Below are 17,610 nucleotides of genomic sequence, written 5' to 3'. Positions count from 1 at the left end.
ATCCCCACCAGCTCTATTAAAGGTACAGTGTGTGTGTGTGTGTGTGTGTGTGTGTGTGTGTGTGTGTGTGTGTGTGTTTACGTGCGTGTGTGTATGTGTGTGTTTGTGTTTACGTGCATGTGTGTGTGAGAGAGAGAATGAGTGAATGAATGAATGTGTGTGTGTTTATGTGGAGTGATTAGACACAGTGCTCTCATCCTGACACAGCACAGCACAGCACAGCACTAGACATCTCCTATCTTGATTTATAAAGCCGGGCCCAGCATACGTAGCTAATCATCTTTTAAAGTTGTTATGTTCTCGCTAGCTCAATATCCGCCCTGCCGTTATTATACCTCTCAGGGATTTCTGCTGTGCTGGAGCAGAGAAGGTAATAATATAATGTCGCACAGACTTCAGCATTCGCTCTCTTTCAGGTGGGTAGGCATAGTGGAGAACATTACCATGATTTGCAGGTCCATTTTCGGTGGTATGTTCTCGCCAGTAAGCTTTGTTGTAAGCTATTGGAGCTCACCAGAGTTTGGCTCAAGTGGTGAAACTTTGGATTTGAACCAAGCTTAGTCTATTGCTATGTGATGTTCTTGTGAAGTTTGTTAGTGTACAGGACAGATATGCAATCCTTTTACATTCGATCAGTGTCGCATATTTTTAAGCCTGAGTTGGCCTGATGAGTTTTGTCATTTTGTAAAGGGAAAGGGAGTTGGCTGAAACTCACACTTATTATATATATACTATATGCAGTACATATAGGTACATCCGGATAGTCGGAGTATTAAAGGACCAGTTCAGTCAATTTCAATATGCTGTTGTATTGCTCACGCTACCCTTGACTTGTCAGTACCCGGTGATGCCACATTTTTCGGCTAAGCCCTTTCCGAGATATGAGCTATTCTAATAGGGGCAGCGTTCGTTTACATTTTTTTTTTAAATAACATAGGCCTACTCCAAATATTTTCCCAAAAGGTACCGCTGTTTGCTAGTTGTCTGCTGATGTTGTATAACCTTTCGGATGTTATTGGGAATAAATCAAAATGTTTTTTTGAAATGTAAACAAAGCGCTGCCCCCATTACAATGACCAAGATCTCGGAAAAGGCTGAAGAAGAAAAAAAAAACTCAGGTACTGACAAGTCCAGGGTAGTGTGAGCATTACAACTGCATGTTGAAATTGACTGAGCTGGTCCTTTAACAACACTGTGGAGGGCTAAAACAGAGTGTTAAGACAGTGAAGTTAAAAGTCAGTGTAAAATTCTGCTAGTGGCCAGTGTAATACTGTGTAGAATTAGAGTAGAACACTATTTTTGAGTGGGACCTAATGTTATCTGAAAGTCAATTTAAACCCTTCAAGAGTTATATTAGTTATATGATATCTTTATGTGCAACTACATTTCTTTAGAGACCAACCAGCCATCAAACAAACAAACAAACAAACAAATTCTGCTGGGAGAAGTCAAGTGCTTTACGAGAGGGAGCTGATGATGAATGGGAATTAGTGCAGGAGTAGTGGCACTGCTCTCTTCATTGAGAATGTCTATGTTGATTTGCTACCGCCACTGTCAGTGTTGATTTGCTAGAGCCACTGTCAGTGTTGATTTGCTACCGCCACTGTCAGTGTTGATTTGCTAGAGCCACTGTCAGTGTTGATTTGCTAGAGCCACTGTCAGTGTTGGCTTGCTGAAGGTTCACACACACAGACAAATTGAATTTGCTCTGTTTGGTTTATTTATCAGTTAGTCTCCAGCAGAGCTCCACACTGAAGACCGTCCTCCATTGCCTAGTACTTTTCTCGCTTAATGCCTTAATGTTGAAACCTGTCAGACAAACCCAGAGCAAAGTTTCTCTGTGCTTCTTTTGTGGAAATGATGTTGCCTCGACTGAGAGTGAGTGATTATTTGAGTGTGTGTGATGAGAATCGATCTCATTAAGTAATAACAACCTTTTCAAACCTGTTTGCTCAGGACCGGCCATCTTTTTTAACCCAGAGTACTTGGAAAAGAGGAAGTCAGGCGATCCCAAAGAAGGTGGACAGCTGCATACAGTAGCTTTGTGACTGAATGCTGTCTTGTTTCTTTTCTCCCATCCTCTCTGCTATCTCTCAGACTTACATTAGCTCTCAACTTCTTGTTTTACCCGTTTAACAGAGGTTTTTGCCTCTCTCTTTTTTTTCTCTGAAGATAGAGGCGCATTGGCAGCATGTTTGCAGAGATCTAATCAACAGGGACATGGCAAACTAACCAGTGGACTGTTGTGTGCCTTTACCTCTGTGCACCGGCAAGCTGTGTGTATGTGAGTGTGTGTCGGTGTGTGTCTTGTGGCATGTGGACACAGTTATACTCTGATGGAATGCATTTTATCATGCACAAGATGCTGGTCTGAACAACTGTGTGTTGGCGTCTTTTACGTTTAACAATCTTGAGTTAAACCAGGCATATTGTGCTCTTGGACTAGACCGACCTTACTGTATATATTCATTCACATCTTCTCATTTCCCATTTTGTCATTTCTCTGCTTCACCCAATACTGCCCAATCATTTCCTCTTGCATACCTTCCTCTTGCATACCCTCACTACTGAAACTTCCACCTAACTTGATATTAAATTTCTATGGTTTTGCCCAATGCCTATGCTGCTCTGATAACCATTCAAACTGCTGCAATACTTACCTTGTCACCAATATTCCTACCTGACCATCTTTTTCTTAACTACTACTACTTCCCTCTGACTTTTGCTGAATCTAATCTGTTACAATCACGTTTACAACTTCAATCATCATACACATTGCAATTATATTATAATCATATTATGCTTACAAATCTGATCTGACAAATCTTTATTACATCGATTTATTATAACTCACACAAAAATCATTACCCATCCACCATCACATAACCTGTAAATAAACCACTGCATGAGTTTTGCTCCTTGAAATCCACCACCTTCCCTCCCAAACCTTGATTGGTTGTTGATCCCAACCCTGCACCCCCCAACCCCCCATTCTCTTTCTCTCTCTCCACCCNCCTCCCCCCCCCCCCCCACGGCCTTTCCAGACATACGCAACAAATCACGTGGCATCCCACCCAGCCAATCAGCCACCAGCCGGATAGCCAACCAGGCGCAGCGGTACCCAGGTATCCCACAGCCGATTGGCCAGTCCGCCCCATTCCATTCCCATCCACAACATTCCACTCCAATTCACTCACTCCTCTCCACTCCACTCCACTCCACACCATTCTCTCTGTAGCTCAACAAATACATGTACGGTACATGAATTATGACATTGGCTAAAAATGAAGAAAGGTAAATGAACCAAAGGAGATACTGTATGTTTTCACTGTAAGTTTACATGTAGTCAGTTTTTCCTGACCCCATAAGCCAGTGCTGTCAACATCAAAATGTCCAACACACATACTGAACTTGTGGGCAATTTATTTAATGAAAATACTGAATTGGGAGGTACTTCTGAAATTCACACAAACTTCGATTTGCAGAGAGTTGTTCTATCTCATAGTTTTAAAGGTACTATCAGCAATCACTACTCATGGTTGTGCTCCACACACAAATTTGTTGCCTTTTGTTGACAATGACTATATCTCTTGAACTTTAAACTGGAACACAACTTTTGTTAAAGCGCAATGCCTTTGAAATAAATAACGTTCAGCTAATACCTCTGCATGATATTCTGCCAGCTTACTTTTATCTTCTTATAGCATGGCTTGGTAAGTGTTCATATTCTGCTCGATCATCATATTCCCAGCCTATACATTACGCCTACACAGTGCACCTTTATGGTGTTCATCCAGATTGAGTTGGTAGAGTGTTGATGTGACACAGATGCATTATAACAGCCTATGTAGCATAACAGGCCATATGGGTTGGCCCACTCTCTTGTCTACATGCTGTGGAGCAAAAAACATGATAGCTAAAACATGATTAAACAAATACAGGATCTACCAGCATTGCTGATAGCACCTTTAAAATTTTCAGTAAGCCTTGTTCAGTATTCATATCAATATTTATGACATCATCAGTATTGCTATAGAGATGTACTATTTGACTGTATGTATGTATTTTGTCCTAAATGTTTTGGTTATATTTTTAAAATGAAAGCAACTACAATCCAGTGTTTTTTTCAGTGTCATTAGAAGTATGTTTAATATTTAAGACCTGTCCAAACACGAAAATGTATTCCTCGTGTGTGTATGTGTGTTGAGTGTAGCCTATAAACCTGTATGTACATCATATAATATATACATTAATGCATACTCTACTGCACTACAGGTCCCAGCATGCACCACAGCAACAGCAACCCCATGATGGCGGAGGAGGCCACGCGGGGCGTCGCCGTGGAGAAGTTGGACACCGTCAAGAAGTGGGGCATCAACACATACAAAGTGAGTGCAGCGTAGTACTACAGGCCAAATGAATGGCATCCTCATATTGTCTTGCTTTGTATTTCTACAGGAAATGCTAGAGGATATGGGTGTCAATATTTCAGAGTAAATGTATATACGTAAATTCAGTATTTCAGTATTGAATTCAAATTCAGTTCAACACTGCTATGCAAGGTCCGGCCTCCTTCTTGAAACATTGAATGTAATATTTGGGCCAGTACCCTCAGGCATTAAATAACCAAGAGTGACGCCTGCTCCAAGTGGAAAATTAACTCTTCACAAGTAAAATTGACACTTTTTCATGGGGACCAAATGTCACCTGAATGGAGTTCATTTTAACTCGACTCTCGTGAACTCATATTTACACTGGCATATTTACCGCTCGCCCCTATCAGTGTACGAAGCAGATGTTTTCGGAGCGTTTTGGGCGTGGCTCTCGCACGGTGGACCTGGAGCTGGAGGCCCAGATAGACCTGCTGCGGGACACCAAGAGCAAATATGAGAACATCCTGCGGCTGTCTGGCTCCCTCACCACCCACTTCTACAACATGGTGCAGACGCAGCAGGCACTCGGAGACATCTTCGCAGACCTCAGCCAGAAGTCGCCCGAACTACAGGTCAGAGAGGGAGATGGAAGGAGAGAGAGAGAGAGAGAGAGAGAGAGAGAGAGAGAGAGAGAGAGAGAGAGAGAGAGAGAGCGAGAGAGAGACAGAGAGAGAGCCTGCATCTGTCAAACCAACTACTTTGGGAAACTAATGTCCCCAGTGTTTTTTTCTTGGTTATTTTGTTGTTATTGATAAACTAGAAGTTAAGTCAGGGTTAGGTGTTTGTTTGCTCTTAGCACAGTCAAGCTTTCTGTATGAGTGAGTCAGTGAGGCTAGCCTATAAAGATGTCTGTGTGTGTGTGTGTGTGTGTGCGTGCGTGCGTGCGTGAGAGATTTCATGAGTTTGTAGTGCAAATACAACATGTTATGCTCTTTAACGTCCTGTCACACCACTAAGTATGATGAAAGACTGCTTCCTTCTGAGTAGTAGCAAGATATTGCTTAATGTGCTTACAGTGTATACAGTTACTCATTAAACCAATGTTCTTGCAAGTTTTATTTTTGACTAGCTGTGTGTGTGTGTGTGTGTGTGTGTGTGTGTGTGTGTGTGTGTGTGTGTGTGTGTGTGTGTGTGTGTGTGTGTGTGTGTGTGTGTGTGTGTGTGTGTGTGTGTGTGTGTGTGTGTGTGTGTGTGTGTGTGTGTGGTTGTGAGGATGTTAGTGTGTTAGTATATGCAGCTCCAGCAGATGGCAGGAGTGTGTTAATTATTTTCAATTTCAAACTTGGGAGTTTTATTTGTTCTATTACGTAATCCGGAGACTCCGGCGAATGGCATAGTGCCGTCTCTATTGAAACATTTACTCTTGTTTGATGTTTGTTTATTTGGTAGTTAAAGGGACACTGTGTGAGATTTTTAGTTGTTTATTTCCAGAATTCATGCTGCCCATTCACTAATGTTACCTTTTTCATGAATACTTACCACCAGCATCAAATTCTAAGTATTCATTATGATTGGAAAAATTGCACTTTTCATACATGAATTTCCAGAAATAGCCATTTTTAGCTGCAAAAATAACTGTACTTGGGCCATACTAGAAAATATTAGTTTATTACTTAGTAAACTTTCATGTAAAGATCAAATTTGGCAATAGGCAGCCCAATTTCAATAAGCAGCATAGTTGCAGTACCTTTTTTGACCATTTCCTGCACAGTGTCCCTTTAAGTCAAGGGTCATAACTACAGCAAGTATGTTAGTTTTTTTGTTAGTTTGTTTTGGGTCTTTTATGCCCTTTGTTTGACAGAAACAGTGAAGAGATGACAGGAAATAGTTGGGAGCGAGAGATCGGGAGAAACATCTTGAAATGACCTCGGCCTGGAATCGGACATGGGTCCTCAGTACAATGCCCTACCCGTTTGAGCCATGGCCAAAGCTCAAAGTGTGATAGATTTGACAGTGACTTTATTATGGATTTACTGTGTGGAGTTGTTGTGAGAAATGACCTTGGGCTGGAATTGAACCCAGGTCCCTGCATAACCCTACAATGCCTTAGCTGTTAGATCTGACAGTGGATAGTGTTATGCCGTGTAGTGCATTAATGAAAAGACACACACGGTCAGCGTGGGGTTTATGCTGAAACTTTCCTGAAGGACTCCCTATCTGATGACATGGTCTCCGAGGTAACCTATTGCCTATTGCATTATGGGTATTGAAGTATATTAAAGCAACACATAACAACACAGATTGATTTTATTGACTCTGTGTCCTTGTTGTGGTTGTGCGCAGGATGAGTTTGGGTACAATGCGGAGACGCAGAAGCTGCTGTGCAAGAACGGGGAGGCGCTGCTGGGGGCCATCAACTTCTTTGAGTCCAGCGTCAACACGCTGGTCACCAAGACCATGGAGGACACCCTCATGACCATCAAGATGTACGAGAACGCCAGGTATGTCACGCTTGATTAACAAAGGCCAGGGAATCTTGAAATAATAATAATCTTAATAATACTTCGGTTTTGTATCACACTTTTCCAGACACTCAAAGACACTTTATTGACCATCTAACATCAAAATGTATGCACTATTCCAGTGGGACAAGCATGTGGTTGTGTGCCTCTAGTATACGTATTCACAGCATTTTCTTTCTCCCACTCATTTCCTGTCATCTAGTATTCACTGTCCTATCATGAAAGCATCTAATCTAGTCCAAAGGGACAATAGGACAGGATGAAGACACATGCATTTTCTATTTGCTAGTAAAGCACTGTTGAGCAAATTTAGTTTTGGGAGAAAAAAAACAGCCAAGTAATTTAACATTTAAGTACATGTATGAACATGCACATTTTCATTAGTGGCATAGGCCGACGTGCAAGTACATACACACACTGAATAAATGAAATAATACATTCGTAAGTAGTAAGGTGTGCTGATGACATCCACTTTACCAGATAACCAGATACTGTAGATGTGGGTCTGACGTGAGGGAGTTAAACTGAAGGTGTCTAATCTGGAATTGCTCCAGGCGAGACTCATGACTCAGTCATCATGTGGTTCTATCATAATGAGGTTCACGATATATCATATGTGTTGTCTGTAGGGTATTTTATTTGGCAATGTTACACACCTTGTCTGGTAAAACAGTAGATTCCTGTAAATTCTCCTGTTTCTCGTTTCTTTCCCGCCTTACTGCCGTATCAGGTGTTGAAATTGCAGCAAAGTTTGTTGCTAGCTACTTTACTTCAGTGGTTTCTTCCAAGCCAATTGTGTTGTAACTGGAAAGGGTTGACTGAGCGCTCTTGTTCTCCAACTTAGTAAACTCCAAACTGTGGGTGCTCTTGAAGTAAGAAGACTAGAGTCCTTTCATTTAGAGCGAGTTGGCACTAGGGCTGACTTCAAGCAACTACGCAGGCCGACAAGGATTGTCCTTAGTATAAAAACCCTTTATTAATCCATGAACTGTAATACTACTTATGTTGTCTATCGCCTCATATGCCCTTGTAATCATTTTTATGTCGGGAGAACCAAGAGGCGCCTCAAGGATAGAGTAGCGGAACATAAGTACGCAATACGTTGCAATAATGAGGATTACCCGATGGCGCGTCATTTCAACAGCGCGCATAATGGAGATGCAAGTTTACTCCAAGTAGAGGCATTGGAGCATGTCCAGACGCCACCTAGAGGCGGTGATCGGCTTAAGTTACTTCTCCAGCGTGAAACTTACTGGATTCACAAACTTGACGCAATGCGCCCCCCTGGTCTCAACGAAGAGATAGATTTCAGACCATTTTTGTGACTATCTTATGATTTTGATTAAGTTTCCTTGTAAATTGAAATGGTTATGTTTGTGCCCATGAACATGTCTATGTGAATGAATAGAAATTAACTGCTGTGATTATGCTGGTTATTCCATGATACATTGTGCAATGTTCATGTGAAATGGTGTTTATTTTACACACCCAGAATGGACTATATTCTTTAAATATATTTCTATTTTAACTAATTTTTGAAAGGTCAATCATCACCGAGGTAACCATGTGACCCCCTGAACTTATAAATAGGTCACCCATGGGACTCCTCCTCTGTTTACGCCCTGATGAAGACCCAGTGCGGGTTGAAACCGGTTGGCGGTTTTATCTCTGTAACAATGCCCATGGATTAATAAAGGGTTTTTATACTAAGGACAATCCTTGTCGGCCTGTGGAGTTGCCTGAAGTCGGCCCTAGTGCCAACTCGCTCCAATTGTGTTGTACTCCAGTTGCAGTACAGAATAAAGGAAACATTTTCATACACATCAGTGCAACATAAAGGAAATTACCTGCCTCTTATGGATCAGTGGTTACTTAACGAATGTAAGATGTTCTGAAAAAGTATCCATGGTACTGAGTGAAAATGAAGTGAAAACGATGGGTCACGGTTTCATATAAACACGGCATGTGGATGAATAAAAACGCCATAGTGACAGGTGTCTTTTAGCGTGTAAACAGCATCTTAAACTGTAATAATAATATGAACCAGAATTAGTTATGGTCATGTACTGTATGTACATTTACAATTGAAGCAAAACATGCAGACAAAAGCCCTGTATCCATATCCACAAAGATGTGGGTCTGACGGGAAGCAAACTGAATGTATCTAGTCAGTGTTTTCCATCCCCTGTCAGACAGAGGTACAATAAATCTTCACTTTTAAATCATCATATTGGGTTGTATCATGACAAGGCAGTGTGCTGGCAGCCACACAGATGGATGTGGGTCTGACGTGAAGCAGCTAAACTTGAAAGTGTCTAGTGTGTAGTGCCATACCCTCAGGTGAGACAGGTACAATCAGTCATAATACTGCTTGCATCACAGTGTTCTCCGTAATGGTTATTGGCAGTGCTTCACACCTTGTCTCGTAAATGTGCTGAATACAGGATTTGTCCTGGATCTCCTCTTCTTCCTGTTTTCGTCCCTTACGCTCAGATCAGGTTGTGAAATAGCAAAGATATATGAAATGCATGAAATTGATATGGAATACTCTGAAGAATTACGATTAAAGAATACATTTTATATTTTTAAAATTTGCACACAGGTACTATGAATTGGTGTTTTTTGTATAAAAGGCAAAACATTACTTCAACTATACTCTTTTTGGGTGTCTGTAAATTCCCAAGTTCATTCCCTCACTAAGTTCTAAGTAGGGAAACACATTTTGCTAATAATCACAAGGGCATTATTACTGTAGTTATTATGATACCAGGAGTATTTCTGGCATCATATATCACTTATGACTTATGATCTATGACAACTCTATGACCGCAAAGGTGACATCTATAAGCGTCCACATAAAAATGAGCAATATTTGTCACGGCTTCATGCTTGCTTGCAGATGTGTTTCACCTTAGATTACTCCTGTGTGTGCGACTTGCATTCCACTGGCCAAACTCCAAAGTCAAATACTCATTGATTGGCACACAAATCATATCGGACCAGAGCAGTGCGTGCTTCCATCTGTCACGCGAATGCCTGGACTTAGTAGAACAGCTGCAGCAGGAGCAGGAGTAGGGCAGGGTTGCCAGATTAGGCAGATTTCCGCCTAATTGGACTGTTTAGGATGACCATTCTGTGGTGAAAAAAAAATGGTGGGTTTCTGTAAATTCATCGCCGTAGATTTCAATGGAATATACAGTTTTTTTCAATTGCTAACAAGCTTTTGTCCAATCCTCAGCGACATTTGCAAAACTCTTCACACAGTTAACACAGCAAGGACTTTCCATGGCCATGCAGTTGACACATTACATGACTTTTTCACACAATTAGTTGTCAATGAATGCATTTTTAAAATGCTAACATTTCCTTTACACACAGGATAACCACAGCAACAAAACAATGTATATTTGATGGCTTATTTTCAAATGCTATCACACAGTGTGTCAAAACTGGAAATACAACATCCAAATCAAGTTTCAAGTTGGTTTTATTGTCAATTTCTTTACATGCACTGGTCATACAAAGAATTTGAAATCATCCTAAATCCTTATTTCAGTAAAAAATGCCTTTTCTTGACATTAGCAAGAGTACAGTAATCAGATTATTTATAAAAATTGAAGAAAACCCTCCAATTTTAGTTGTTCGGTTCTATTGACAGTTTTTGACAACCGTTTTTACAGTAAAAAGTTGTGTCACAATCACAGAATGGAAATGCTTTTGTAACAGTTGGAAAGAACTGTTTGTTTACATATAAGAAGAATGTCTGTAGACCTAACAAAATCTTCACAATTCACGTTCATGTAAAATTACCGAATCATGTTTAGAAATTGTATATATCACTCTGTCAACACATCTGCCGAAATTGGTATTTTACGGTAAATACAGTAAACGTCTTAAGTCAATGCTGTCCATGAATTCATGATTTGGAAATGCATGAAAAGGTATTATAGATTCAATAATTTCAGGGCCGTTTCTAGTACATTTGCCCTTGGGAAGTACCCCGGTTCCTTTTGTGGATTTTCAAAATTCGCATCTGTAAGCATAGTGTCTTCAATTTGATCTAAGATCTACTGTGGTACCTGCATATATACTGAATGGCCATGAATACCATTGACAGCATTGTCAGTGTAAGGTGTACTGTATTGCTTTATGTATTTTGTGTGACATTCTAATTCTGTGTGGACTTTTAGGCTTATCCTCCCAAGACATTTGTGGGCCTACACTGTAGGCAACCGTCTTGCTTGTGCTTTTATATATATATTTGCTTCATGATATTTTGTTCACTGTAAGTAACATTGCAAAACTTTGTTTGTTCTATCATACTATAAACAGTATTTATACTGTATCTCCTGTAGTCAACGATAAAAAATGCTTTGTACTGGAATCATCTTGAATGTCAACAACACATGTGGTCAGAGTCCTGTTGCCTTTAGAAATTTAGTGCAAACAGTGAATTGCGTGATTTGAATGCATTCAGTAGGCTACCTGTAAAACTAATACATAGAAGTCTATATAGCTTCTGTAATGTTGACAATAGCCAGTGTTTTGAAGTCTTGCGTAATTTGATTGACTCAATGTACCTTGTGAAATGAAAACAAGTGTTACTGTTTGACAGACGTATTTCATTTTGAGCCATGTTTCTAGTGTTTTTGTAAAGTGAGTTTGTACAGAAAACGATGTGTTCTGTTTTGAAATGAGTACTTTGTGTATATTTAACAGTGTGTGCTTTTGAGAAGAAAATTAACTGTTTGGCCAATTGTGTTTGGTAGGTGGTAGTCTGTGTTAAGAGTTTAGAAAAAGTATCCATAGTATGGGTAAGTGCTTGTTAGCAATTGAAAAAAACTGTAGTTCAAATAGGGTGGGATTTAGAGCATCCGGGTGGTTTTTGAGCATTTATTGGGCTGGAAATCATCAGTCACATCTGGCAACCCTGACCATGGCAGATAATAGAGTAACAGCTTGCACAGTGAAACCTTGGTGGACAGCAGATATCTTGTATTGACCAGGGGTCTGACCCTTCGTCCCTTCGGAACTGAAGGATAAGTGTGTGTGTGTGTGTGTGTGTGTGTGTGTGTGTGTGTGTGTGTGTGTGTGTGTGTGTGTGTGTGTGTGTGTGTGTGTGTGTGTGTGTGTGTGTGTGTGTGTGTGTGTGTGTGTGTGTGTGTGTGTGTGTCCTTTGGGGTGGGAGGTGGTTCACAGGAGTAGCCTTGTCACTGAAAAGGTTGTAATGTTTGTAAGTGAACATCGTGTTGTTTGGCAACTAATGAGAGAGCAGCGGTGGGCAGAAGGACTCCCTACTTGATCTTAGAAGTGGCTTAATAGCAGAGTGCTATACGGTAGATTACTATAGAATTAAGCTGATGATGGCAAGAGCAGTGTCAAGTCATTTTATTTCACAAGACCCTTGTGTGTTTGTGTGTGTGTTTGCACGTGCACATGCATGCATGCATGAGTGTGCTCAATGTGTACCAGGTCGACCTAAAGGAACTGTGTGCAGATCGTGTTATTTCACAACATGCTTTGTGTGTGTGTGTGTGCACGTGTGTCTGCACGTGTGTCTAGGCTGGAGTTCGATGCCTATCGGGCGGACCTGGAGGAGTTGAGCACGGGTCCGCGTGACGCGGGCACCATGGTGAGGATGGAGATGGCACAGGCTCAGTACCAGCAGCACCGGGACAAGTACGAGAGGCTGCGCAGCGACGTCTCCATCAAACTCAAGTTCCTCGAGGAAAACAAGGTATATGTTACTATTGTGTGTGTGTGTGTGTGTGTGTGTGTGTGTGTGTGTGTGTGTGTGTGTGTGTGTGTGCATGTGTCTGTGTGTGTGTGTGTGTCTGTGTGTGTGTGTGTGTGTGTGTGTCTGTGTGTGTGTTTGAGAGAAAGAGAGTATGTGGGAGAATGGCAGGCTCCATATTTCATATACAGTAAAACTGCACAAAATTAACCTTTTTCATGATAGGGTCACATGTCTTTGATACCATCTCATTCCCCACTCAGCATGACTAACAATTCTGTAGGAAACACTGGAACAAATGCTTGCTGTGTGACCTTAGGTACTCGTACAATTGTGCTCAAACAAGTGCTCCTACTTGCTGTATCACCATACGTGACACTGGAGATGTCATCTAAGGGGCAGATAGTGAGTGAAGCCCTCCACGTCACTGACCTATGGAAGAGCTCTTAGTAGTCGTGTCAATATTACACCATGTGGACATGTCACGTTACCTTGCGTTTAAGGGAGCTACCACGCGGAAATTTTGCCATGTCATTGTCGTGTCACTCAATAGTCATGCTGCACGTCACTGTAGGATGGATAATATGTTGTGTTTTCAGGAAGGGCAGACCTGAACCAAACTCCAGTGGCTCCAGACGTATGGTGGGATATAGGACTACACGATTGTGGAAAAAAAATGATAATCACGATTATTCTACAGCAATAAAGAATTGAATTTTGTGAATGAAAGATTAAAGTGAAATGTAACCAACAATGTATTATATAAGGGGAGAACAAAATAAAACTGAATTGTAATCGTTATGTAAAAGGCAATAACATGAAGCTTAGTCAGGCCCACATATATTTGGCCTAAAACACCAGCCTGTCAGCATGTTCTGGCATCAACGACACCCAAATGCAGGTCCCTATATTGCCCCAGGTGTGATCACGGTTAAATCTAAAAGGTTGCAATCTAAAGTTGCAGCTAAAATTTGATTCGAATTAATTTCGATTCATTGTGCAGCCGTAGGTAGTGGTACATGTCACCGCCTATGAGAGGTACAAGTCACTGTATCAGGGGATAAAGATGATTGTGGTGTTTTGAGGAAGGCATGTTATTCTGTATCCAATATACTCAGTTCTTTGAGAAGGATGAGGTACATATACAGTACATATGATACAAGGCAACGTTATTATGGGATAGATTAGAAGACCTTTCTGAATTAAGAAATAATGTTCATGTACATTATGCATATAAAACTCTTTATATTATATGCTATTTCAAATCCAGTTGTAAAAAGAGACTGACACTGTCTGTGTGTGTGTGTGTGTGTGTGTGTGTGTGTGTGTGTGTGTGTGTGTGTGTGTGTGTGTGTGTGTGTGTGTGTGTGTGTGTGTGTGTGTGTGTGTGTGTGTGTGTGTGTGTGTGTGTGTGTGTGTGTGTGTGTGTCTACTCTACAGGTGAAGGTGATGCATAAGCAGTTGCTCCTCTTCCACAACGCCATCTCGGCCTACTTCGCCGGGAACCAGCAGCAGCTGGAACAGACTCTCAGACAGTTCAACGTCAAGCTCAAACCCCCCGGCTCAGACAAGCCCTCCTGGCTGGAGGAGCAGTGACACACACACACACACACACACACACACACACACACACACACACACACACACACACACACACACACACACACACACACACACACACACACACACACACACACACACCTGACCCTGGCCTACCAGTGCTATCGAAAAACGTCAACAGCAAGTCATGCAGTGTGGACACGCACACACAGACACACACACCCACATTTGCGCGAGACCTATGTGGAAATTACAGATGGATGAATGGATGGACTGAAAGATTTACTGAAATGGACTGACGGAGAGACAGAAGACATCCTCAGAGGTGGATGGCGCATGTACTGTATATATAAACTAGTGTCAGAGAATCCAAGCGACCTGAGACAGCGAGCGCGCAATATGGTGGCAGGGACTCTTCGCCATCCCCTATTCTCTTGTGCTTTCATTTCTCTTCTCTCGGATGTATATTTTGTTGTTTTTTCGTCCTTTTGACCATCATATCTGTGTTTCTGAAAGCCTTTATATGTTCTGGATGTAATTTTAATCATCGGTACTTCATTCTTCAATCCATGTACGTAGTAAGAATGCAGAAGGTCTTTAAAGTGATACTTCATCATTCCTGGAATTGAATCATTTTACACCTCCCCTTTCGTTTAACAATTGCGTTTTAATTGTTTCTCATTCTTCCAGCGGTCCTCTTAGTCAGGTGATATTACCTCTACACAGTCCCACGCTAGCAATTATCACTGAATTGTATGGGACCAGCTAGCTGCTAGCTGGTCCAATGCGACTCAATTATGTACGCTAGCTTTGAGGTAGAATTTGTTTTGCCAGACATCAGAGAATGGCTGAAAGTACAGGAGAAAAGGTAAAACTCGACCATTTCGCTGAGGGAAAAGTGAAAACTTGGCTTATTTCCAGAAATGGGAGAGTATCACTTTAAAACCGTTGAAAGTGGTTTTGTACTTAGAAATGAATGAATATCACTTTTGTCATTTGTCATTCAGCAGAATGCGCCAGTGAAAGGTAATGACAACATCAGATCGAGTCACTTTAGTCATGTCAGTGTTGATCAGAATTATGTTGTATATGTACTATCTCTTAGTGTGCAGATTCATATTTTGGGGAATATAGGGAGTCAATTCTAATCTGTGCAACATTAGTACTGAATGTTGAGGAAAAAATAAGGGAAAAGAGATGAAACCGTAGTCAGGTTTATATATGAAAGTTATTTATGAATTAATCAAAAGCTAATAGCCACTTTTTTATTTATTTTGATTGTCACACTGCTTTGTAAACACTATCACATCGCTTAAAAGTGCTTCTCATAGCTGTATTATTATTTGTTCTGTTGTTTGAAAGACATTTTGCGGTTTGTGTGGTGGTAACAGAGCCGAAATGGTCTATAGTATATTGCATAACTGTAGTACGCACCTTACCCTATGCTCATCACACTTGTGTGCTGTGCACACAGCAGTGTGGTGGTAATTCATCGCAATGCAGTATCTTTGGCAGTTATTTAAAACAGATCACTCCATATCTTTTTCTAGTTTGCATCTTCGCACTTGCGAAAGAACAGACGTACTGTAACCATTCATAGCCCTCAGACCTTGTGCTCTGTCATACACAGAAATTGAAGTTGAAGCCCTGAAACTGACTCTTAGTGGTGTTTTTCACATTTTATTTAAAAAAAACGCTTTTCAATTCATCAATACACCATAGGCTTTACCTGCATTAAGCAAAATTGGAATGTCTCTATTTAAATCTCGATGACAGAAGATTCCACTTCCAAGCTGTATGTGGACTGAATATGGGAAGGGCGGTACGGAATTTTGTCGAAGCAGTACAACTCAGTTGCTCTCTCTACCCGACTCAGCACCCCCCCCCCCCTTTATACTCACCACAGTTTACTGTCTATACCTGATCACTGTCTCCAAAGAAAAAAAAAACATGTTTAACTGAACCTGATGGTCATGTTTATGTTTGTTTGTTTGAGTTATGAACCTTGATGTGCCACATGAGGACGGCAAGGGTCAGTGTCAAAGGTCACATGAAGGTGACGACCAAATACAGTGCCATGTTATTCACAGGCACACACTCCATAGCAGGACCAAACCACCAACATCTCTCCTCTGTTCTATGTTTGTTTAGCCTGTCAAAATGGATGACAGGCGATTGGCATTTTCACAGTAACACCGTGTCAACAAGAGAGTTGTTAATTCATATGTTATCTCCACTGACCACTCCATATAAAATACATTTCTAGGTCACCACTTGTGGTGCTTCTTGATGGCAGTGGGCCAAATTTGGTTGTCCATCATAATGCCTACTTCTATTGATTTGCTATATTCCATTGTTAAATCCCATATCACCGTCTGTTACAATATTAGTGATTGTAACTAGTCTGTTTAATTTAATTTAGTCTGTATATTTTCCCTGAAATGGCTGTCAATTGATTTATACACAACATGAAGTAAATGTTTTGATTTTAGTTTTTGTTTCTCTGGTGGATGTATTTCCGTAATGATCCTCATGTTCAACTCAGTTCAATGCTGACCTGAACGCCACATGACATGAGGGTGTTTGTTTATTGACTTCACCAAAAATTGCTGAACTGTTTGCAACGTTCTGCGTGTTCATGGATCTTATCGTGCATATTTGCAATTGTGTTGCCTACTCTCGTGCATACACAATCAGTGGTCAGTGATCTAGTTCATAAAACATTCATTCCTCTTGATTATGGATTTCTTGGATAGGGTCATGTTTTTTTATGTAAGTGGACCAAGTTCTTCATATAATACACCTCTGTGTTGAGCCATATATCACTGGTCTGAAAAGTGGGCTCAGTAAATTTTACTGTATTTGATTGTCCTAACAAAGAAGCAACCCCACTTTGTAACAGTTTTACTGCAACCAACATTTCATCCAATACAAAAAGTGACATTTTTAAATTTTCCTTATTTGTGCAAATGGATTGATGGGATCATGGAAGGTTTATAAAAGAATATTGTTTGCATATAATCTATTTTTTTAGGCTGGTGTGTCATATTCTAATATTGTGCGAGTGGAAAAGATTGATGAATAATATACAATAGGGCCTATGTAAATGTGAAAGTAACTCAGTTATCTTCCCAATGTAAATGTGTTGTGTTATGCCCTTACAACAAGACCCCTGTAATTGGCACAAGTAGTGAAATCATGATGTATGATTAAAAATCGCAATAGTTTACTGTCTTGTCTTATGTGATGGTCATTTTTCATGTTTGTCACCAAAAAGACTTAGGTTGGGCATTTGGCACCTAGGGGCCATAGTCATAGAAATGCATTCAATGCATGTCTATGATGATGACGACTAAAATGTCAGTTTCAGGGTTAAGTTGACAAGAGAAATAATGAAAAGGCCATGAATGAAAGGTGAACC

General features: G+C 40.7%; 1 protein-coding gene across 6 annotated transcripts in view; it reads left to right on the top strand.

Moving 5' to 3' along the window:
- The window catches only part of arfip2a (ADP-ribosylation factor interacting protein 2a), a 23,220-nt gene extending 5,809 nt beyond the window's left edge, over nt 1-17,411 (top strand). For 2 of the 6 annotated variants that reach the window (XM_063204892.1, XM_063204891.1), the window contains 8 exons: nt 1-22; nt 1,957-2,019; nt 3,045-3,125; nt 4,276-4,388; nt 4,784-5,005; nt 6,717-6,874; nt 12,458-12,632; nt 14,070-17,411. The exon at nt 1-22 is cut by the window's left edge and continues 87 nt beyond it. In XM_063204892.1, the coding sequence (XP_063060962.1) occupies nt 1-22; nt 1,957-2,019; nt 3,045-3,125; nt 4,276-4,388; nt 4,784-5,005; nt 6,717-6,874; nt 12,458-12,632; nt 14,070-14,225 (990 nt within the window). In that variant the 3' untranslated portion in view covers nt 14,226-17,411. The remainder of the gene's footprint in view (nt 23-1,956; nt 2,020-3,044; nt 3,126-4,275; nt 4,389-4,783; nt 5,006-6,716; nt 6,875-12,457; nt 12,633-14,069) is intronic. The other 4 variants (XM_063204896.1, XM_063204895.1, XM_063204893.1 and 1 more) reach the window with 3 other exon arrangements.
- Nucleotides 17,412-17,610: the final 199 nt, after the last annotated feature.

This window comes from Engraulis encrasicolus, chromosome 8, assembly GCF_034702125.1.
Source record: "Engraulis encrasicolus isolate BLACKSEA-1 chromosome 8, IST_EnEncr_1.0, whole genome shotgun sequence".
Classification (NCBI taxonomy): Eukaryota; Metazoa; Chordata; class Actinopteri; order Clupeiformes; family Engraulidae; genus Engraulis; species Engraulis encrasicolus.
The sequence above is the reverse complement of the archived record's forward strand: the minus strand, read 5'-3'. Positions and strand labels throughout refer to the sequence as shown.